The sequence below is a fragment of the Poromitra crassiceps genome, assembly GCF_964638095.1.
Source record: "Poromitra crassiceps genome assembly, chromosome: 8".
Classification (NCBI taxonomy): domain Eukaryota; kingdom Metazoa; phylum Chordata; class Actinopteri; order Beryciformes; family Melamphaidae; genus Poromitra; species Poromitra crassiceps.
This window is the reverse complement of record NC_139629.1, coordinates 22,184,136-22,209,051: the sequence shown is the minus strand read 5'-3', so window position 1 is coordinate 22,209,051 and position 24,916 is coordinate 22,184,136. Positions and strand designations below refer to the sequence as shown.

Below are 24,916 nucleotides of genomic sequence, written 5' to 3'. Positions count from 1 at the left end.
ACATCAAACTCCACACTTCCAGAGCGTGTGTCAGACGTGCTCTACATCAAACTCCACACTTCCAGAGCGTGTGTCAGACGTGCTCTACATCAAACTCCACACTTCCAGAGCGTGTGTCAGACGTGCTCTACATCAAACTCCACACTTCCAGAGCGTGTGTCAGACGTGCTCTACATCAAACTCCACACTTCCAGAGCGTGTGTCAGACGTGCTCTACTTCCAGAGCGTGTGTCAGACGTGCTCTACTTCCAGAGCGTGTGTCAGACGTGCTCTACTTCCAGAGCGTGTGTCAGACGTGCTCTACATCAAACTCCACACTTCCAGAGCGTGTGTCAGACGTGCTCTACATCAAACTCCACACTTCCAGAGCGTGTGTCAGACGTGCTCTACTTCCAGAGCGTGTGTCAGACGTGCTCTACTTCCAGAGCGTGTGTCAGACGTGCTCTACATCAAACTCCACACTTCCAGAGCGTGTGTCAGACGTGCTCTACTTCCAGAGCGTGTGTCAGACGTGCTCTACTTCCAGAGCGTGTGTCAGACGTGCTCTACATCAAACTCCACACTTCCAGAGCGTGTGTCAGACGTGCTCTACATCAAACTCCACACTTCCAGAGCGTGTGTCAGACGTGCTCTACATCAAACTCCACACTTCCAGAGCGTGTGTCAGACGTGCTCTACTTCCAGAGCGTGTGTCAGACGTGCTCTACTTCCAGAGCGTGTGTCAGACGTGCTCTACTTCCAGAGCGTGTGTCAGACGTGCTCTACTTCCAGAGCGTGTGTCAGACGTGCTCTACTTCCAGAGCGTGTGTCAGACGTGCTCTACTTCCAGAGCGTGTGTCAGACGTGCTCTACATCAAACTCCACACTTCCAGAGCGTGTGTCAGACGTGCTCTACATCAAACTCCACACTTCCAGAGCGTGTGTCAGACGTGCTCTACATCAAACTCCACACTTCCAGAGCGTGTGTCAGACGTGCTCTACATCAAACTCCACACTTCCAGAGCGTGTGTCAGACGTGCTCTACTTCCAGAGCGTGTGTCAGACGTGCTCTACTTCCAGAGCGTGTGTCAGACGTGCTCTACTTCCAGAGCGTGTGTCAGACGTGCTCTACTTCCAGAGCGTGTGTCAGACGTGCTCTACTTCCAGAGCGTGTGTCAGACGTGCTCTACTTCCAGAGCGTGTGTCAGACGTGCTCTACTTCCAGAGCGTGTGTCAGACGTGCTCTACATCAAACTCCACACTTCCAGAGCGTGTGTCAGACGTGCTCTACATCAAACTCCACACTTCCAGAGCGTGTGTCAGACGTGCTCTACATCAAACTCCACACTTCCAGAGCGTGTGTCAGACGTGCTCTACATCAAACTCCACACTTCCAGAGCGTGTGTCAGACGTGCTCTACTTCCAGAGCGTGTGTCAGACGTGCTCTACTTCCAGAGCGTGTGTCAGACGTGCTCTACTTCCAGAGCGTGTGTCAGACGTGCTCTACTTCCAGAGCGTGTGTCAGACGTGCTCTACATCAAACTCCACACTTCCAGAGCGTGTGTCAGACGTGCTCTACATCAAACTCCACACTTCCAGAGCGTGTGTCAGACGTGCTCTACATCAAACTCCACACTTCCAGAGCGTGTGTCAGACGTGCTCTACTTCCAGAGCGTGTGTCAGACGTGCTCTACTTCCAGAGCGTGTGTCAGACGTGCTCTACTTCCAGAGCGTGTGTCAGACGTGCTCTACTTCCAGAGCGTGTGTCAGACGTGCTCTACTTCCAGAGCGTGTGTCAGACGTGCTCTACATCAAACTCCACACTTCCAGAGCGTGTGTCAGACGTGCTCTACATCAAACTCCACACTTCCAGAGCGTGTGTCAGACGTGCTCTACATCAAACTCCACACTTCCAGAGCGTGTGTCAGACGTGCTCTACTTCCAGAGCGTGTGTCAGACGTGCTCTACTTCCAGAGCGTGTGTCAGACGTGCTCTACTTCCAGAGCGTGTGTCAGACGTGCTCTACTTCCAGAGCGTGTGTCAGACGTGCTCTACATCAAACTCCACACTTCCAGAGCGTGTGTCAGACGTGCTCTACATCAAACTCCACACTTCCAGAGCGTGTGTCAGACGTGCTCTACATCAAACTCCACACTTCCAGAGCGTGTGTCAGACGTGCTCTACTTCCAGAGCGTGTGTCAGACGTGCTCTACTTCCAGAGCGTGTGTCAGACGTGCTCTACTTCCAGAGCGTGTGTCAGACGTGCTCTACTTCCAGAGCGTGTGTCAGACGTGCTCTACTTCCAGAGCGTGTGTCAGACGTGCTCTACTTCCAGAGCGTGTGTCAGACGTGCTCTACATCAAACTCCACACTTCCAGAGCGTGTGTCAGACGTGCTCTACATCAAACTCCACACTTCCAGAGCGTGTGTCAGACGTGCTCTACATCAAACTCCACACTTCCAGAGCGTGTGTCAGACGTGCTCTACTTCCAGAGCGTGTGTCAGACGTGCTCTACTTCCAGAGCGTGTGTCAGACGTGCTCTACATCAAACTCCACACTTCCAGAGCGTGTGTCAGACGTGCTCTACATCAAACTCCACACTTCCAGAGCGTGTGTCAGACGTGCTCTACATCAAACTCCACACTTCCAGAGCGTGTGTCAGACGTGCTCTACTTCCAGAGCGTGTGTCAGACGTGCTCTACTTCCAGAGCGTGTGTCAGACGTGCTCTACATCAAACTCCACACTTCCAGAGCGTGTGTCAGACGTGCTCTACATCAAACTCCACACTTCCAGAGCGTGTGTCAGACGTGCTCTACTTCCAGAGCGTGTGTCAGACGTGCTCTACTTCCAGAGCGTGTGTCAGACGTGCTCTACATCAAACTCCACACTTCCAGAGCGTGTGTCAGACGTGCTCTACATCAAACTCCACACTTCCAGAGCGTGTGTCAGACGTGCTCTACTTCCAGAGCGTGTGTCAGACGTGCTCTACTTCCAGAGCGTGTGTCAGACGTGCTCTACATCAAACTCCACACTTCCAGAGCGTGTGTCAGACGTGCTCTACTTCCAGAGCGTGTGTCAGACGTGCTCTACTTCCAGAGCGTGTGTCAGACGTGCTCTACTTCCAGAGCGTGTGTCAGACGTGCTCTACATCAAACTCCACACTTCCAGAGCGTGTGTCAGACGTGCTCTACATCAAACTCCACACTTCCAGAGCGTGTGTCAGACGTGCTCTACATCAAACTCCACACTTCCAGAGCGTGTGTCAGACGTGCTCTACATCAAACTCCACACTTCCAGAGCGTGTGTCGGACGTGCTCTACTTCCAGAGCGTGTGTCGGACGTGCTCTACTTCCAGAGCGTGTGTCAGACGTGCTCTACTTCCAGAGCGTGTGTCGGACGTGCTCTACTTCCAGAGCGTGTGTCAGACGTGCTCTACTTCCAGAGCGTGTGTCAGATGTGCTCTACTTCCAGAGCGTGTGTCAGACGTGCTCTACTTCCAGAGCGTGTGTCAGACGTGCTCTACATCAAACTCCACACTTCCAGAGCGTGTGTCAGACGTGCTCTACATCAAACTCCACACTTCCAGAGCGTGTGTCAGACGTGCTCTACATCAAACTCCACACTTCCAGAGCGTGTGTCAGACGTGCTCTACTTCCAGAGCGTGTGTCAGACGTGCTCTACTTCCAGAGCGTGTGTCAGACGTGCTCTACATCAAACTCCACACTTCCAGAGCGTGTGTCAGACGTGCTCTACATCAAACTCCACACTTCCAGAGCGTGTGTCAGACGTGCTCTACATCAAACTCCACACTTCCAGAGCGTGTGTCAGACGTGCTCTACTTCCAGAGCGTGTGTCAGACGTGCTCTACTTCCAGAGCGTGTGTCAGACGTGCTCTACATCAAACTCCACACTTCCAGAGCGTGTGTCAGACGTGCTCTACATCAAACTCCACACTTCCAGAGCGTGTGTCAGACGTGCTCTACTTCCAGAGCGTGTGTCAGACGTGCTCTACTTCCAGAGCGTGTGTCAGACGTGCTCTACTTCCAGAGCGTGTGTCAGACGTGCTCTACTTCCAGAGCGTGTGTCAGACGTGCTCTACTTCCAGAGCGTGTGTCAGACGTGCTCTACTTCCAGAGCGTGTGTCAGACGTGCTCTACATCAAACTCCACACTTCCAGAGCGTGTGTCAGACGTGCTCTACATCAAACTCCACACTTCCAGAGCGTGTGTCAGACGTGCTCTACATCAAACTCCACACTTCCAGAGCGTGTGTCAGACGTGCTCTACTTCCAGAGCGTGTGTCAGACGTGCTCTACTTCCAGAGCGTGTGTCAGACGTGCTCTACATCAAACTCCACACTTCCAGAGCGTGTGTCAGACGTGCTCTACATCAAACTCCACACTTCCAGAGCGTGTGTCAGACGTGCTCTACATCAAACTCCACACTTCCAGAGCGTGTGTCAGACGTGCTCTACTTCCAGAGCGTGTGTCAGACGTGCTCTACTTCCAGAGCGTGTGTCAGACGTGCTCTACATCAAACTCCACACTTCCAGAGCGTGTGTCAGACGTGCTCTACATCAAACTCCACACTTCCAGAGCGTGTGTCAGACGTGCTCTACTTCCAGAGCGTGTGTCAGACGTGCTCTACTTCCAGAGCGTGTGTCAGACGTGCTCTACATCAAACTCCACACTTCCAGAGCGTGTGTCAGACGTGCTCTACATCAAACTCCACACTTCCAGAGCGTGTGTCAGACGTGCTCTACTTCCAGAGCGTGTGTCAGACGTGCTCTACTTCCAGAGCGTGTGTCAGACGTGCTCTACATCAAACTCCACACTTCCAGAGCGTGTGTCAGACGTGCTCTACTTCCAGAGCGTGTGTCAGACGTGCTCTACTTCCAGAGCGTGTGTCAGACGTGCTCTACTTCCAGAGCGTGTGTCAGACGTGCTCTACATCAAACTCCACACTTCCAGAGCGTGTGTCAGACGTGCTCTACATCAAACTCCACACTTCCAGAGCGTGTGTCAGACGTGCTCTACATCAAACTCCACACTTCCAGAGCGTGTGTCAGACGTGCTCTACATCAAACTCCACACTTCCAGAGCGTGTGTCAGACGTGCTCTACAGAGCGTGTGTCAGACGTGCTCTACATCAAACTCCACACTTCCAGAGCGTGTGTCAGACGTGCTCTACAGAGCGTGTGTCAGACGTGCTCTACATCAAACTCCACACTTCCAGAGCGTGTGTCAGACGTGCTCTACAGAGCGTGTGTCAGACGTGCTCTACATCAAACTCCACACTTCCAGAGCGTGTGTCAGACGTGCTCTACAGAGCGTGTGTCAGACGTGCTCTACATCAAACTCCACACTTCCAGAGCGTGTGTCAGACGTGCTCTACATCAAACTCCACACTTCCAGAGCGTGTGTCAGACGTGCTCTACATCAAACTCCACACTTCCAGAGCGTGTGTCAGACGTGCTCTACTTCCAGAGCGTGTGTCAGACGTGCTCTACTTCCAGAGCGTGTGTCAGACGTGCTCTACTTCCAGAGCGTGTGTCAGACGTGCTCTACTTCCAGAGCGTGTGTCAGACGTGCTCTACAGAGCGTGTGTCAGACGTGCTCTACTTCCAGAGCGTGTGTCAGACGTGCTCTACAGAGCGTGTGTCAGACGTGCTCTACTTCCAGAGCGTGTGTCAGACGTGCTCTACAGAGCGTGTGTCAGACGTGCTCTACTTCCAGAGCGTGTGTCAGACGTGCTCTACTTCCAGAGCGTGTGTCAGACGTGCTCTACAGAGCGTGTGTCAGACGTGCTCTACTTCCAGAGCGTGTGTCAGACGTGCTCTACAGAGCGTGTGTCAGACGTGCTCTACTTCCAGAGCGTGTGTCAGACGTGCTCTACAGAGCGTGTGTCAGACGTGCTCTACTTCCAGAGCGTGTGTCAGACGTGCTCTACTTCCAGAGCGTGTGTCAGACGTGCTCTACTTCCAGAGCGTGTGTCAGACGTGCTCTACTTCCAGAGCGTGTGTCAGACGTGCTCTACATCAAACTCCACACTTCCAGAGCGTGTGTCAGACGTGCTCTACTTCCAGAGCGTGTGTCAGACGTGCTCTACATCAAACTCCACACTTCCAGAGCGTGTGTCAGACGTGCTCTACTTCCAGAGCGTGTGTCAGACGTGCTCTACATCAAACTCCACACTTCCAGAGCGTGTGTCGGACGTGCTCTACTTCCAGAGCGTGTGTCGGACGTGCTCTACTTCCAGAGCGTGTGTCGGACGTGCTCTACTTCCAGAGCGTGTGTCAGACGTGCTCTACTTCCAGAGCGTGTGTCGGACGTGCCCTACTTCCAGAGCGTGTGTCAGACGTGCTCTACTTCCAGAGCGTGTGTCAGACGTGCTCTACTTCCAGAGCGTGTGTCAGACGTGCTCTACTTCCAGAGCGTGTGTCAGACGTGCTCTACAATGTTGCTGTGTTGCCGCCAGATTAGCAGTTGTGTAGGGATGGGAAGATAATATATCATTGCGCGATCATTTGCGATGTAAAATCATGACCATGCACATCGGTTGTACACCATCGACGCCTCTACAGTTGACTTACAAACAGACCCCGATTCCCCACAAGTGTTTACATTTACGCTACATATTTATTTTACGCTAAATACAGATGTATGGTTACATGCTCTACAATACAGTAATCGCCCATTCAAGTTTCTGACATGCGCAACATAGGCTACAGAATCTAACTAGGGGTGTCAAAATTAATCGTATAATCGATGCATCGCGATGCGGACGTGTGAATCGAATCGAAGACAGATGAATCGCCGAATCGTTTATGTTTCAATTTCTGTTGACATTCAGATTTGAAAGCACTTTCTAAGTAAAAAAGGGACTTGATATTTATCTGACTGCTTGTATTAATTGATGAAAAAGTAGCCATGTGCAGTAATAATACAGAAGATTGAGGATTTGATACTTGGAGCTGCGATACTTTGAGCTGTATCCAGATGCATCGTGGAATCGAAGACAGATGAATCGTAATCGAATGGAATCGTGAGGCCAGTGAAGATTCACAGCCCTAAATCTAACATGGTCTTACTTAATACTGCAAATACACATGTCAAACAGGCCCAGCAAGGCATCCATGTGTGTTTGGCACCATGGACTTGGATTCACAAATGGCCGCTTGCAGCTCTATTCTATGAACTATCCAAAGTGTGTAAAGCCGTGGCAACCCAAACACTGACTATATCCGACTGCTGGATTCTCTTGAAGAGTGGGGCTATACTTTATCATCTGCAACTAGGCTTTAAACAGCCATTCATAATGGTTTCCACTAGTAACTAACGAGACAACGAAGCATCTTTGTCCTGCAGATGAGATCGATGCATCTTCTCTTGTGAAGCTAACCTTTACAAACAACGAGCGAGCGCTGCATGTGAACAGTGACTGGACTTTTGGCAGCATTCATTTTCAACAGTTGTACGCCGCCATTGTGTTTCAGTGGAGGAAAAGAACATTCTCAACAACACGAGTAGCTTCTGAAGTGGCTGCTGCTGAAGTGAAGAACCTGTGGCAGGCAGACATTTCCCCCTTTTGCCCAAACGTTACCACTCTCTCCTCTCTGGAAGATCACTTCAGTCAGTCACATTATGCTCGCTATTCCTCTACCACAATGGAGCCTCTGTGTGTGTGTGTGTGTGTGTGTGTGTGTGTGTGTGTTGGGAGGGAGGAAGAGAGGCGCTTTAGCTATGGAACTGTGTGAGCCCATGGGGGGGTGGGACTGGGAGGTGGGAGGGGACAATGCTAACCCTGTTGGTAGACTCTGAGCAGAGGGCCTCTCTCCACACGCACGCAGAATATCTTGAGTGCATGATGTCTTGAGTGGGCCTGCTTTGTCGCGGAGCTGCTCGCTGATCATCTAAATCTAAAAAGGCAGTGAAAATAGCTCGACAACACTGACGTCTCCGACGCTTCTCTCTGACCTACATTCCTTTAGTGGCCGATGCCCCGAAATGACAAGAGCGTCATCGACGTAACAGCCCCCAGCATTTCCTTTGCCTCCATTTTTTCTACTTGTCTTTCACCTCCAGAAGGAGTTCAGGGTCAGAGATTCACAGCAGCAGATCATCTGTGTTGGTTTTGGTTCTTTGCAGTCCATGCTCACGGGTTAAAGGGCAGTTTATAGTACAGCGATAACACTGTAAACAGTGCAGTACAATACTGACTGATAACAGTATCATTGAATTCCATCACTTCCCCTGCCTGCCACTAGGGTCAGTGGACATAAAGGTTAATTTGCCATCCCATTTGCAAGACACTTACCCTACGGGGAGAGGAGAGGCAAGCTTTAGTTCAGGTTTCTGTCATCCATTTTTAAAACTACAACTTGACTTCTGTTCTCAATTGTCTTGACAACTGAAACAGGCACTACTTGGACAGTGTATCTTCTTATCCGCTCATCATCGTATATATTATTTTATGATATGACAACTAGGGGTGCACCGATCGATCGACACGCAATCTGTATCGGCCGATTTTGACCTCAAATATGTGATCTGCTGCTGCAGATATTTCTTTATTGTCGCCGATTGCATAGCCGATCATGCTGCACGTGAGAAACATGAGGCAGCCCATTTTCATGTCTTCAATGTCTATCGTTTAACTTTCATATTGTGCTCTAACGTTTATATCATTGTGTTGCAAAGCACACTCTTTGCTTTCGTCAGTGTACTCACCTCCAGACACAACACCAGACTGTCAACACACCCCTTGCGTCTTTGAATCACACACATCAGCTGGTGATTAGAGCAGACTCAGCAGAGAGAAGTTACCTCCAGTCCTCCCGCCTACCGAGGCATTTGCATGCTGTTAAGTCCGTGTTTGATCCATATTTGCGTGTATCCTCCTAACGTTAATAGCTCCGGTTAGCGTTAGCCGCTTTAGCTTAATCGATAAAATAGTTTACTTGGGTCGAAGTTATTTTCTTGTGTAACAGGGAAATCCCGGAAAATGGAGTATTTTTGTTGAGTGAACTGAACTGCATTGAACTGGTAACATGGAAATCCCGAAGTGGAACGATTTTTGTTCTTTTATAAACTGGACTGAGGGAACTGGACTGAACTACTAGCCATTTAGTTCAACACAGTCTTGTGCTCCAATTATCTCACACACAAAAAATCATGTTGGCGGTTTCCTTTAGCCTACACAGTATAAAATATTGATGTAGAAAAAAAGAAAATGTGCTGCACTTTCAATTTGATGCATGAAATGTAGGCCTATATGTAAAATGGACACTGTTCTATAATAGACTGCTATAGCTGCTTACAAAATGAATAAATAAATAAATATATATATATATATATCGGTGATCGGTAATCGGTGATCGGTCGATGATCGGTTGGGCAGATATTTCTCATAGGTAATCGGTGATCGGTGGCAAAAAACGTGATCGGTGCACCCCTAATGACAACTCAAAGCTTTGAATTTTTTGTGGCTTGATTCATTTTTCTTTTTGTAAACCACTTAAATCAGATTGGTTAATTGGGGAAAAAAAAGAGAAAAGATGTCAAGATTAATCATTGTAGGGCTGTCCCAGAATACCATGTTTGGGCTTTGAAGCTTCAGTGACAAGTATTTGAATATATTTGAAGCTTCAGTGATAAAGTATTTGAATATATTTGAAGCTTCAGTGATAAGTATTTGAATATATTTGAAGCTTCAGTGATCAAGTATTTGAATATATTTGAAGCTTCAGTGATAAAGTATTTGAATATATTTGAAGCTTCAGTGATAAAGTATTTGAATATATTTGAAGCTTCAGTGATAAAGTATTTGAATATATTTGAAGCTTCAGTGATAAGTATTTGAATATATTTGAAGCTTCAACGGGGGGGGGGGCAGTGGTGGGTGTGTGGGAGGTCCCAGGACAAAAATCAGGCTTCAAGATTTTCCTTTTTATCTAAACGAAAACGGCTACAAAATGTGCAATAATAATCACATCAAATAAACTACAGTCATAGCCCATAAAAACAAATTTTCTCATACACTATATAAGCCCTGCTGGCTGGCAGCATGGGCAAACTGTTGCAGTTTCAGTGCTGATAACTAACGTTAGATGAGAGGCACAAAACTATCACTAATGTTAAATGTCATAATAAGTAATAATAATAAAAAATGTTGATTACCATTTAAAAATAAATGTAAGGGGGGTAAAACACAAGAATGAAGCATTTGAATACTGATTTGGACATCCATTACCGGCATCGATTGAAGCTTCAAAGCATTCGGGTCAGTCCTAAATCATTTCAAGTATGGCTCATCATTCTTTTGGTCCCCAGTAGGATTGCTGTGATTTGTTTGGGGGAGTTTAGATACTAACCTCTGACCTCTAGTTTAGATACTGACCTCTAGGTCACTGGGACAACATGGAGCCTAAGGGGGAAGAAGAAAGCAGCGATCTCTCAGGGCCTGACCACTGGGTCCTCTTTCTGTTTATATACCGCTGTTCCATTTCCTCCAGCAAGCACGGACGGCAACTAGGACACGGGGAACTATGCTCCTTATTTCAAGACGTACGACTCCTATTCAAATAAACAGTTTACACTGCCTGGCAAATCGCATACTCAAATATCCACGGACATGACAAAGAAAATAATTACTTCACACCCTGTACACACACACCCTGTACACACACACACACACACACACACACACACACACACACACACACACACACACACACGGTATGCAATATCATCAGCGGAATAAGGGAATAGTTCTTTGGCAAGTCACGCCATTATATTCCCTCAATCAGCTCCTGGTAGCTGCATGTGTTTTTCTAGTCCCTGAAAGCAGCAGTTCTCCCAAAGATCTGCATTGTAACAACAAGCAAGAGGAACGCCCCAGCAGCACATTCCTCCCAGGCCACGGAGGACTTGGCCCTGCAAAGCACGTCGAAATCAGAGCAGTCCATCTTTCTCTCCCACACACAAAGAGAGAAAAACAAACTGTGTGTGTGTGTGTGTGTGTGTGTGTGTGTGTGTGTGTGTGTGCACAGTACACTGCCAACTCACAAACAAATATTCAGTGTAACACTCCCACGAATAAGGTTGGGTAGCGAGCTCGGTACTAGAGGAGAATTTTGGTATTTTTCAAGGGGACCCTATTTGTTTTTATTTGTATGTATCACTAAGTCATGTGGACAGAAATTTGAAATTGATGCAGTAATGACCAAGAGATCGCTTCAGTTGGCAGCTGCTTTTCCCACAGGGGATAACTTCCATATTGCTCACCTGACGTAATCCAAGTCTCCACATCTGCCACTTGAAAAGATGTTATTTACACCCTGGTTTTAGCTGAAATATAGCATGTGCAGCTAGACGTGCTCCATTTATTCTTCCTCCAGCACCTGGCTACATGTATAATATACTAGGTAGCATGCTTGATTCCTAGGCTCGCCCGCCCTGCAGCTCGCATACGCAGCTTGGCCGCTGCGTGGCCTCGCCCGCAGCTCGGCTGTTGCATGGCCTCGCCTGCCCTATTGGAGCGCGCGCAATGTCTCCCTCTCTCTCCCCCTCTCTCTCTCCTCTCTCTCCCTCAGTTGCTCTCGTCTCCCTCTCTCTCTCCCCCCTCTCCCTTGGCTCTCTCTCCCTCTCCCTCTGTCGCTCTCGTGTGCGTGTCACTGATGACATCATCAGTGATGTCACAATTAGGGATGCACGATATATCTGCAATCATATCGGTATCGGCAGATGTTAGTCATTTTTTTACATATCGGCATCGGTCCGATGTTGCAATGTTAATATCGGTTATCATCGGTATCAGCCAAATGTTTCACATTGAGAGGAAACATTGTGATAAATCTATGATTTATGGGCTTTTCCAAATGTTTTGGAAATTAAGAAATGCATAACTATCAAATTCACAGTGTTTACATGTGTTTTTCAGTATGTACAAAATGTTATTATCATAGAAATGTGTTTTTAGAAAGAACATAGACATCTGTAAATATCTGTTATCAGCCATACCATTCACATCGGTGCATCCCTACTCACAATGCCTATGTATGACATCACTGATGACTAGGGATGGGCATTTCTAGCAAAAACACTATTCGAAATTCGCTGGCCAAATTCGAATTTAATTCGAAATTCGAAAATAAAAATAAAAATGTAAAAAGAATTATTATTTTTTTTTGTGAGTGAAATGTTGCATTGTCTCCCCTGATTCTAAGTCTACGGCTTTATTAATTAATATAAAAAGCTTCTGCTGTGGATTTTTAGCTCAAACAAGCATTGCACTACTGAAGTAAAGAACATGTTACATGACATTGACATTTTCGAAAATAAAAAACAGTTTTGACAATCATGAGTGGTTCATTAAATATTTAGTAGGCTCAGGTCTGAGTGCCAAAGGGGTGCCAAAGTCACCCCCTCTCCCTCTTCATGGGATTTCATCCGCCATTCATTTTTCCATAAACCTTGCTTAAAATGCTTATAAAAATTGTTCTACTTGCTCAAACCAAGCGATTTCTTAGAATCAGGGGAGACAATGCAACATTTCACTCAAAAAAAAAAAAAAAAAAAAAAAAAAATCGAATTTCGAATTTCAATAATAAAAGTCGACCTTGATAATAACAACGATTATTCGAAAATTCGAAATTCGATGCCCATCCCTACTGATGACATAATCACTGATGACATCATCAGTGACATCACTGAACTATATCCTTGTGAGTGAATTTATGACATCACTGTCATCAGTGGGCCAGACAGCCTGAGCTCCCTTTTACATACTGATGATGATGATGATATAAATAGGGTCCAGGTTGAAAAATACCAAAATTCTCCTTTAAGGGTACCGACCGAAGTACGTTGGTACTACCCAGTACCAATTCACTTCAAATCAAACATGCCCAATTTCGGCACCTCAGAGCGCATCTGGGTGAGAGAGGGAAAGCGAGAGAGAGGGAAAGCGAGAGAGCGAGACTACACGTTCAAAGCTCGGAGTTGTCTTGAACGCAACAGCGAGATGATGTCACCCCGGCACCTTGTGTTGAACACAGTGCAATGCTGAGCCAAAAAGCGGTCGCAAGTGCGGTTAATCTTTTCAAAACTTGACGCACACAACACTCATATTCGTGATGCGAAATGCAAACTGGCCATGGCAACACGTCTAACCTGAAGAACCACCTGGTGGTCAAACACAAAATATTTCTAAAAAGTGTACCGTATTTCAACCCAAGTTCCCCGCAGCGCAGCAGCTGTGGCATGTTCGACGTGTTCAGCTAATTATTAATTAGCCAGTTGGATAAGTTGTTGAGATAACTGGGCTCTATTCATTGTGTTGGCTGATGTTAGCTTAGCGGTTTTACTAGCGTTATCATTATCATCAGCTTGTGAGTGGTGTCGTTTACATTCTTGCTTTCATTGACATGCTTTCATTGACACTCTCAACCTGCCCTCGTGTCAGTGAGCGCCGCCGTCACATAGGTTACATGCTTCCCCCTGGCGCAGAGCCAGAGAGACTTCCTCCGAGTCGCACACAACAACTATGTCCTCACGCTGTCCCCTGGTGGTGAAAGACTGTGACAGGTTGGAGGTTCTACTGATCTACTAGGACCGGTTTGGAAGGGGAGAGGGAAGGGTTTTATTTTGTGCGGTGTGTGTAAAATGTTCTAAATAAATAAATAAATGTTGAAATTGGGGTTTGTCTGTCTGTATTATTTTCTTTGGCCAGTTGTATTGATTTGCTAGTCATTGTTAATTTCTTCATGTTGCAGATGTTGGTGCCATATTAGATGCCCCTAGACACGAGTTTGTTTTAGAATATTGAGACCAGTCAATAGCAGACACCAGCTGATTCAATTTAAAGTCGCTCACCGTCTTCACTACTCCAAGCATAAATTACACAAGATCTTCCCTTCTGTTTCGCCACTATGTGACAGGTGTCAGAGGGCACACTATCTCATGCCTTCTGGTTCTGCCCTTTATTAACGAGATTCTGGGCTAAAATATTTGATTGGTACTCTAGGGCCTACAACACAACCCTACAGCTGGAGGCAGAACTCACCATCTTCAGCTGCTCAGAGTCCTCTCTCTGAACTTCCCTACAGCTGTGCAACAGTCTCTGACACTGGGGACCACTGTCGCCAAGAGACTCATTCTGGGTTAGGGTTAGGAGTGGAAGTCCTCCTCTCCACCCTCTTTTCGGGTATGGCTGATGGACATGATTTCTGTTATACAGATGGAGAGACTCAGGTCCCTGAGGACCAACTCGCTTGGGAGGTTCTCAACTATCTGGGACCCGTTTCTGGCCTACTTTGATGAGGTTAAGAATGACAGGTGAGTGAGGTTGGGGGTGACTGATGGCTCGCCTGACTGGTGTCTTGTGGACTCCTTGTGTGAGATCCCAAGCACCTCATCTATTACATTACATAGATGAGCACCTTGAACAGCTGGTAGCATCACATTGCCTGCCCCCCCCGTGTCTGAGCCTGTTGTCTTGTATATTGTTCCATAAAAATAAAAATAAATTAGGGAAAAAAGAAAAGTAAAGAGACCAGTCCATGACACATTATATTGCGTTTGTAATACACCGTTATTGAAACATGCCTGGTAAATTTCAGATTTGTTCGGTAAAATACATTCATTAGCGGACCCCTGTCTGCCTCTGCTCTGAGCTCGCAGGTGCACTCTCGTCCCAGACACGCCCACTTTAATCCCAGACACGCCCACTTTAACGGTCACACTCACATGCATAATGCATCTCACTCATATGCATCCAACACTGCCACGGAGCCATGCCATTATTAGACTGTCTTGTTATTATTATTATTTTTTACAACTGAAATCAAATTATTATTATTATTCTTTGTAAACTACCAAAAAAAGGTACTATTGGGTACCGTTAGCGAATTCCAGGTACCAGGTAGCGGTTCAAATGTAAACTGTACCCAACCCTACCCACAAATGGACACAAGCACACATACTGGTGGACCTATGTATGCATTTCCCTGATAAGAGCAAGGATACCGATACATCCGAGGGGAGGATAGTTCCTTACTTTTGAAAGCTTCCAGTTTTTCAAGCAGGTCCTCGTCATCCTTGTATTTCTCGTCTTCCATGTACTCCTGGGAAGGAAGGAGAAGGGAGAGAGTGAACAAACCTAGTTTACTCTGACAGGGGTCAGACACTTTGACCCCTGTGTTTGTTTCCTCATTCTTGATGAAAAGAGTATTGCTGTGTGCCCAAGTCTCAAATACAGCTACTAGCAGCAATGAGCAGGCTATGGCAGCAGGGCAAAACATGCACTTGAGTTCCTTGATTTCCCCAGCATTGTGGATAGTAGCGCTTTATCGTCACAACAGAACTCCAAACAGCTGTATTTTCTTGAAATCTCATGTCATTCTAATATGCGGGTCATGAGCCAAAAGGCCAAAAATATGGCAAACATTAAGGGTCCTAAAAAAATTGTCCAGATAAATATCTGTACAATGTTTCACATCTCTATGACTAGTTAAAAAGGAAGACTCTCCCACACACTGACTACCACTTAAAGGCTTTTATTAAAGTCCCTGGAAACCAAAATCCACAAAAACCTTCCCCACTATTAAATTTAGGGTCTTATGTGAGTAATTGTGTGCCTCAGAAAGTAGTTGACATTACTTTCAACCCTAACCCCAAAAATCGACACTTTTCTACAAGGTCTGGATTTCCATTTCCTCATTGAAGAGAGCGGTGCGCGCGGTGCTAAAATGCATGATCTTATCACGTCATAAGATTTAATCGAATCACACACAGTAGCACTGTGCACTCGCAGCGGCAGAGATCTCTTCCTCTCTGTCAGTAGGCTATGCGCGCCCCACACACACACACACACACAAGAGAGAGGTCTCCTCCGAGAGAGAGAGACCTGCTGCAGACGGGACACGCCCACACAGTCCGCGGGAGAAAATACACTCTAAAATCTACCGGTAATTGATTCTCATGACTGTTGCCATGACTGTCAAACCTAAATTTATATACTTTGCGACGTTCATCATCGTTCAAATTTGGCTGGTGGCTTATTAACATAGGTTCCTGTGATGTGATGAACTCAAAATGCTAAATAATAAAAAGATATTTTTGGTTTCCAGGGACTTTAAATATATAATTGCAACGTTTCGGTCAAACGACCTTCATCTGGTATATGGTACAGTATGACAAACACTGGAACCTGTTTAAATAGGATCTCTCTGACTAACTGACTATGACTAACGGCGAGGTAGGGCGGAGCCTCACCTGTTGGTCAGACCACAGCCATAGCTGATCTGATGAGTAGAGGGATTGACATTGTTGCAGCTTGACTATATATATTGTTTTTACTATATTGTTTCCAGCAGCATCGGGGTACCCCATGAAAATAGGCTGTCTCACACTGACCCCCAACAGCTGAGTCAACAACATGCCAAGCCCCATCTGTGTGAACGTAGTCTTTGTAGAAACCATGCTGGTGGCTCACTGTACTTTTCCGCGTGAGGGATTCACTTTATATTATTGTCCATCTTCTTCATTTTCTCCACAGATTCGCACATCAAAGATGATTTGTTTTGGATTTTTCTCAGCCAGTGTCGTGACTTGTGACTGGGCAATCTTTGGACAAGCCTACACATCTGTCTCTCTGAATAACAAGCTAAAAAGGCTTTTGAAACGGTTATTTTTCACAAAAATAATCTTTGTCGCGAAATAGTCGATGAAAGAAGGTTATATTAAGGTGTTTGTTTCATAATTAACTTGATTGAATTTGTGCTCATTCAAAGATAGTGTCATCACGAAGGGCTATAACACTTTAAAACAGTTCAGTTATTTGTCGTTCAAAATTATGATTTATTTTGTTTCCCTGTCACAAAAGGATAATAATAATAATAATAATAATAATAATAATAATACTGTAAATTAAACATATGAGCCAAATTATTATTTTTAACATCTGTCGGCCCAGAATTTTGCAATCGGTGGTGGATCAATAATAATAATAATAATAATAATAATAATAATAATAATAATAATAATAATAATAATAATAGTAACAGCAATCCCTTCCCTATAAATCTAATAGGTCTGATGCTGTGGTAACCTAAAAAGGACATTTATCTCACGCTGTCATGTAGGGCTGCACAATATATCGTTTCAGCATCGTCATCGCAATGTGCACATGCGCAATAGTCACATCGCAGAGCATGCAATGTCAAGTAAGGTAAATGAACTGATAACATACAGTAATGCATGCCCTCTCGGTGACGTTCTAAGCTCTTTTCCTACTAACTATAGTACCTTTACTCACTTAGGATCCTGCAACTCACCCTGGCTGTGGCTAAAAACACACTCACTTCCTACTACGTCAACCGTGCACGTTACCCACTAGGCCATCTTCTTAAACAGGCAAGGCTTGATAGACCTATTCAAGACTTTTGGTGAAAATTCCTGTCTTTTTTCATATCGCAATATATATCGCAGAATAAAAAAATATTGCAATGTCAGTTTTTTCCAATATCGTGCAGCCCTACTGTCATGACAGCCAATCACCAGCCGCATTAGAGCGCGGTGTGCAAGCATGTCGCATGCTTATAGGCTCAATGACGCTGTTTTGTTTTGGTATCGAAAATTGGTATCGTTTGACAAGGGAGGTTTCGATACCCCTTAGTATCGATGCTTTCATTTCGGTGCCAAGTAAGTATCGAAACTCGATACCAAGCCCTAGCTGTCCATCCTGATAAGAGGATTCAAAAAGTCAAACTTCAGGATGCTGAATCACATGCATATCCCTCCTCCCTCAGTGTCAGTTCTCATGGCTCTATTCAAAGTGGAACACCTCGCCAGGGTGGAGGGAAGATAGTGGAAAAACGCCTGAAGAGATGTAGGCTACTAATGAAATTATAATGGAGCAATCTGCCATGTGGGCGTCATAACTTCAATCTCCAAGGAAAGGAGAGAGAGAGAACCATGTATGTAGATGAGAGTGTATATACAGTAGTGAGGCTGTTCTCAGCATTGGCCTCTATGAGTCTGTGAAGCTTCAGATGAGAGTGTATATACAGTAGTGAGGCTGTTCTCAGCATTGGCCTCTCTGCGTCTGTGAAGCTTCAGATGAGTGTATATACAGTAGTGAGGCTGTTCTCATCATTGGCCTCTATGTGTCTGTGAAGCTTCAGATGAGAGTGTATATACAGTAGTGAGGCTGTTCTCAGCATTGGCCTCTCTGCGTCTGTGAAGCTTCAGATGAGAGTGTATATACAGTAGTGAGGCTGTTCTCAGCATTGGCCTCTATGAGTCTGTGAAGCTTCAGATGAGAGTGTATATACACTACAGTAGTGAGGCTGTTCTCATCATTGGCCTCTATGTGTCTGTGAAGCTTCAGATGAGAGTGTATATACAGTAGTGAGGCTGTTCTCAGCATTGGCCTCTCTGCGTCTGTGAAGCTTCAGATGAGAGTGTATATACAGTAGTGAGGCTGTTCTCAGCATTGGCCTCTATGAGTCTGTGAAGCTTCAGATGAGTGTATATACAGTAGTGAGGCTGTTCTCAGCATTGGCCTCTATGTGTCTGTGAAGCTTCAGATGAGAGTGTATATACAGTAGTGAGGCTGTTCTCAGCATTGGCCTCTATGTGTCTGTGAAGCTTGTAATGATAAGGATGATGAACACACGCCACTACTGGATGTTAGGCAAGGACGCCTGACTCAGCTCAGCTGACTGAGTCACTACTGCAACCTCCACACATGAGTCACTACTGCAACCTCCACACATGAGTCACTACTGCAACCTCCACACATGAGTCACTACTGCAACCTCCACAGAAAGGAATGTCCTTTATCAAACACACTGCATACTACAGTCTGCATCCTACAGTCTGCACCCTAAAGCCTGCACCCTGCAATGCCTGTATCCTACAGTCTGCATCCTACAGTCTGCACCCTACAGTCTGCACCCTAAAGCCTGCATCCTACAGTCTGCACCCTAAAGCCTGCACCCTAAAGCCTGCATCCTACAGTCTGCACCCTAAAGCCTGCACCCTAAAGCCTGCATCCTACAGTCTGCATCCTACAGTCTGCACCCTAAAGCCTGCACCCTAAAGCCTGCATCCTACAGTCTGCATCCTACAGTCTGCACCCTAAAGCCTGCACCCTAAAGCCTGCATCCTACAGTCTGCATCCTACAGTCTGCACCCTAAAGCCTGCATACTACAGTCTGCATCCTACAGTCTGCATACTACCGTCTGCATACTACAGCCTGCATCCTACAGCCTGCATCCTACAGTCTGCATACTACCGTCTGTATCCTACTGCCCGTATGCTACAGTCTGCACCCTGCAGTCTGTATCCTACTGCCCACACCCTACACCCATACTACCATCTGTAATGTATCCTACTGCCCGTATGCTACAGTCTGCACCCTACAGTCTGTATCCTAACGTCTGTATCTTACTGCCCGCACCCTAGTCTGTATCCTACAGTCTGTATCCTAACGTCTGTATCTTACTGCCCGCACCCTAGTCTGTATCCTACAGTCTGTATCCTAACGTCTGTATCTTACTGCCCGCACCCTAGTCTGTATCCTACAGTCTGTATCCTAACGTCTGTATCTTACTGCCCGCACCCTAGTCTGTATCCTACAGTCTGTATCCTAACGTCTGTATCTTACTGCCCGCACCCTAGTCTGTATCCTACAGTCTGTATCCTAACGTCTGTATCTTACTGCCCGCACCCTAGTCTGTATCCTACAGTCTGTATCCTACAGTCTGTATCTTACTGCCTGCACCCTAGTCTGTATCCTACAGTCTGTATCCTAACGTCTGTATCTTACTGCCCGCACCCTAGTCTGCACCCTACAGTCTGTATCCTAACGTCTGTATCTTACTGCCCGCACCCTAGTCTGCACCCTACAGTCTGTATCCTAACGTCTGTATCTTACTGCCCGCACCCTAGTCTGTATCCTAACGTCTGTATCTTACTGCCCGCACCCTAGTCTGTATCCTAACGTCTGTATCTTACTGCCTGCACCCTAGTCTGTATCCTACAGTCTGTATCCTAACGTCTGTATCTTACTGCCTGCACCCTAGTCTGTATCCTACAGTCTGTATCCTAACGTCTGTATCTTACTGCCTGCACCCTAGTCTGTATCCTACAGTCTGTATCCTAACGTCTGTATCTTACTGCCCGCACCCTAGTCTGCACCCTACAGTCTGTATCCTAACGTCTGTATCTTACTGCCTGCACCCTAGTCTGTATCCTACAGTCTGTATCCTAACGTCTGTATCTTACTGCCCGCACCCTAGTCTGTATCCTACAGTCTGTATCTCTCTTTCTCAACACTGTGTGCAGCAGCTTTAATGCAGCTCTATCATCACTAGCAGGAAATCTGTCTGTCAGTATCTACAAGGTCTCATAAGGAGGTCAAACAGTGCATACTTCATCTAATTGGAGATTCAAATGTCATTACTGTTTATCAGCTAAAGAAAGTCATTTATATTAACCCAATTAGGGGTGTGCCATACCACCCAATCCAATCCTGCCAACTTCAATGGGTAAAACATGGCACAAACACTGAGCAGGCCCAGGGATTAACTTAGACTCCCAACACATCCCGCCCATGAAAAATGTATCCACTCATGATATTGTATGGCTCTGTGGATAAAGTTTCTTCCAAATGCTATGTTGTTGTGTTGGTGATGATGTCACTGAATCAAAACGCTGCCTCTAGTGACATTGCACCTATCTGCTTGAGTAAGAGAAGCTCTTTCCTTGCTCTAATGCCAACAAGTGAATGATGTAAAAAGAATGCACAGCTGCATCAATGTAATCTCCATAGGGGACAGTGAGTACTTGCAGGAATATTATATGTCTATGCACAGTTGCAGTCGTTATATAACTGGTGCTCCCAGCCATCCTCGACCTGGCTGATTATCTCCCCCGGTACATGCGGCCATGCAGGGCAGAGAGCTGATGACAGGCAGGGAGGCCGCCACCAGGACACAAGAGGATATACAGGAATCTAGTTCATCTGTACTGTGGGAAGCAGCTACTACCAGAGGCAGCTACGCTGTCAGAGCGGCATGAGGCGCGCCAACGTTACCCCAGCAGCCCAGAAAGACAAAGAGCCCATTCAGACTCACCGCCTCCCAGACCCAGACACCTGTTTCCCGGCCAGACACAAGGGGATCAACGGGAATAACAGCGACACAGTCTGGGGAATACGTGCACAGAAGCTGCCTGGTTGCACATGCATTTTAAGGAATGGGGCGCATGAGTCGGTCGATGCGGTCGGGTCAGCTCGGGCCACAGATGTGACAGCATGCAGCCACTCAACAAGTGCCACACCATAAAAAATGTGGCTCTTATCAGTTGCATCACACGAAAAAAAATGTGATCCGTTGTGTTACACACGGGGGATTAATTATTATATATTAATTATATATATAGCAAGACACATTCAGTTTCACTTCACATCTAACGTTAGTTGACCCAAATGCCATTGTCTTGTATCATCTGTCACCACACTTTCAGATAGGGCCAATGCCTTAATTAATACTACATCAAATGACAAAACAGGCGTGACGATACCTTGTTAATTTCTTCCAGTTTTTCCCTTTGCTGGGCCTTTAATAGTCCAAAGGCTTTCCCTCCTGCAGAAAGAAAATCAGGTTATTCCAGACAGCAATGTCATATCATCGCCACCATCACGTATGTGTGGCCAGGCTTAGCATGTGCGCTAGCCGGCCTACTGATGCTCCATTGAAAAGACGTTAGCTATAGTGACCCGGCAGGTTGGAGTTACGCACCAGAGAAAGCAAATGCCCAGAAAAGACCCAGACCCGCTCGGCATTTCATACGTACCTTGAGCAGTCATGGCGAATGCCTGTGATCAATAGATCCACAACGTGAGGAATCACCAGGGCGACTGGCTTGACTTCCGCGGCTGCAGCCCGGTCAAGGCGGTTGTCCTCTTCTAATTCTGTGGAGGGGCGGGGCTCAGGCTGAGTGGGCGGGGTTGAGCGCGAGCAGCGTCAAGTCAGACACAGGTAAGCATAAGATGTCCCGTCACAACTTTCAAAATAAAACCTATACAAGGAATCAGCGTGACGTCACATCGCTTATATTTTGACATTCAGAGTGAGAGCAAACAAGCTCAAGAGGCTGATGTAGCCTATAATGCATGTCGTGTTAAAGTTGTGTGAACTGTCACACCCGGTTGCTTGTGAATAACGTGAGTATCGCTGATTTTAGACAACTTGGGAGCGAGAGTGGTGTGGAAGTCTATGGGCGGATATAGCGACTCTGAAGGGCAGATGATAACGTCATCTAAGCACCTTTCTGCTAAAACAAACAAAAACAAAAAACAATAGGACTCCCTGTCCCGTGATCTAGCAAGACTTCCGGTTGCTTTTACTCTACTGCAGCTGACAGTGTGATGTCATGAGCGTGTGCATAATGTTGGTGCCGAGTCTGCCGACCTTGGAGACGGCGTGTCCAGTGTCCAATAGTTGTCCGGAAATGTCACTATTCGTGCCTTTGGGTGGATTTGACGGCCCACCATTTTTTTTACTCCTACTGGCCTTAGCTGACAGTGTGAGAGCCAAAGTCGAACATCATTTCCTGCTTCAGCACTGTACCAGAGATTTTCATCCGCCATTTATTTTCCCATAACCCTAACCTAACCCTAACCCTAGCCTACATTTCGTAAAATGCTTATAAAAAATAGTTTTGACACCTGGACACGGGGGTGTCCAGTGTCCAATGTAAAGGCTATGCAGTCCAGTGAACATAATTTAGGCATAGATCTATTTAGATAGGCTACTGAGAAGAATGTTCTCAATGTTATTGAATATTGAAACAGTTATTGTCATACGGAAACATAATTGTGTATTGTGTAGCTTCGTTAAATGCTTAATTTATAGTTTTACTGTGCAAATTTATCATTTTTCAATGACTTCTGTGTGCTCTAGGCTTGTGCAAAAAGGTTATTTTACTTTGAAAAACGGCCACCGGAAATGCTTATTGTTGCTGACGGTACAGAGGTAGCTGAACACACTTGGACGAAGCAAGTGTGTGAATATTCTTGAGCGGAGGTCTCCTTACCGATTTCCCACCTTTCATCGTTTACAAGTTTGTAATTGACCAACAGAAGACTGTATGATATTATCGCGAATATATAAACTGGAGACGAGGCTCCGGAGAGGAAGAATCTATTCTCTCAGATGAATGGTTTAGTTAGCTGTGAAGCTAATGGAGCTAACGTATTGGAGCTTTGAAGAACAACGCGTGTCAGTAAATCGGTCAGGAGAAAACGTTCCTGTGTCACTGTATGGAAATGTCTAATGTCCAAAAACCTGACAGCGTTGGTGAACTAGCGACTAACTGCGGCCGTTGAGAGCTATTTGGGCTGTTTTGAAAGAATATATAGCAGAGTACGAGGAGGAAGCTTCTTTGCCTAGGCCCTAAACCTTCATATCTTCCCACTCCACTGAGTTGACTGCTTCTGAAGAAGGAAATGGAGTGTGACGAGTTAACCATTCAGTCTGATATCAGACTAGAATCTTCTCCTTCCAAAAACATCCAGCAACACTGTTGGACACTGCTGGACACTGATTTAAAACCTGTAGTGTGGTTACACAGGGTAGCCATACCTCCAGACTTCCAGCAGTTGTTGGCCATTAAAGAAGTTCCCCCTGAGCTGCAGGAGTGGGGCCGCAGTGTGGAGCGGGAGAACCCAGAGCCCCCACACATTAAAGAGGAACAGGAGGAACTCCGGATCAGTCAGGAGGGAGAGCAGCTTCAGGAGGATCCAGAGCCCCCACACATTAAAGAGGACCAGGAGGAACTCCGGATCAGTCAGGAGGGGGAGCAGCGTCAGGAGGACCCAGAGCCCCCAGACATTGAAGAGGAACAGCAGGAACTCTGGATCAGTCAGGAGGGGGAGCAGCGTCAGGAGGACCCAGAGCCCCCAGACATTAAAGAGGAACAGGAGGGACTCTGGATTAGTCAGGAGGGAGAGCAGCTTCAGGAGGACCCAGATCCCCCACACATTAAAGAGGAACAGGAGGAACTCTGGATCAGTCAGGAGGGGGAGCAGCTTCAGGAGGATCCAGAGCCCCCACACATTAAAGAGGAACAGGAGGAACTCTGGATCAATCAGGAGGGGGAGCAGCTTCAGGAGGACCCAGAGCCCCCAGACATTAAAGAGGAACAGGAGGGACTCTGGATGAGTCAGGAGGGAGATCAGCTTCAGGAGGACCCAGAGCCCCCACACATTAAAGAGGAACAGGATGAACTCTGGATCAGTCAGGAGGGGGAGCAGCTTCAAGGGCTGGAGGAGGCTGATATCACGCAGTTCCAATTCACTCCTGTCCCTGTGAAGAGTGAAGATGAGGAAGAGAAACCTCAGTCCTCACAGCTTCATCAAAGCCAAACTGAGGAGGAGAGAGAGGCAGAGCCTCTAGCCAGCAGCTCAACTGAACAGATGAAAACAGAAGCTGATGGAGAGGACTGTGGAGCATCAGAACTAGCCAGTGCTGGCAAGACTGATGACTCTTCTGAGACTGAAGACAGTGATGATTGGATGGAAACTAGTCAATCTCAGTCTCTCTTAGACTCACAGAAAAACAGCAAAGTTCTTGGGAATAAACGCTTTATTTGCTCAGTTTGTGGTAAAAGATTTGCTACTAACAGAGACTTGACCAGACACACGAGAGTCCACACAGGAGAGAAGCCATTTAATTGCTCAGTCTGTGGTAACCGTTTTACTCGTAAAGGAAACTTGAAAACACACATGAGAGTCCACACAGGACTGAAACAATTTAAATGCTTAATCTGCGGTACAAGTTTTCATGATAAAGCATGCTTGAAAAATCACATGAAAGTCCACACAGGAGATAGACTATTTAAATGCTCAATCTGCGGTGCAAGTTT

At 46.4% G+C, this 24,916-nt stretch overlaps 1 protein-coding gene across 1 annotated transcript in view; it reads right to left on the bottom strand.

Moving 5' to 3' along the window:
- Positions 1–24,916, bottom strand: part of aif1l (allograft inflammatory factor 1-like) — a gene marked incomplete at its 5' end in the record, with an annotated part of 44,249 nt that overhangs the window by 13,753 nt on the left and 5,580 nt on the right. The window contains 3 exons of the mRNA XM_083641110.1: positions 15,038–15,104; positions 21,572–21,633; positions 21,845–21,866. Coding sequence (XP_083497236.1) covers positions 15,038–15,104; positions 21,572–21,633; positions 21,845–21,866 — 151 coding nt within the window. The remainder of the gene's footprint in view (positions 1–15,037; positions 15,105–21,571; positions 21,634–21,844; positions 21,867–24,916) is intronic.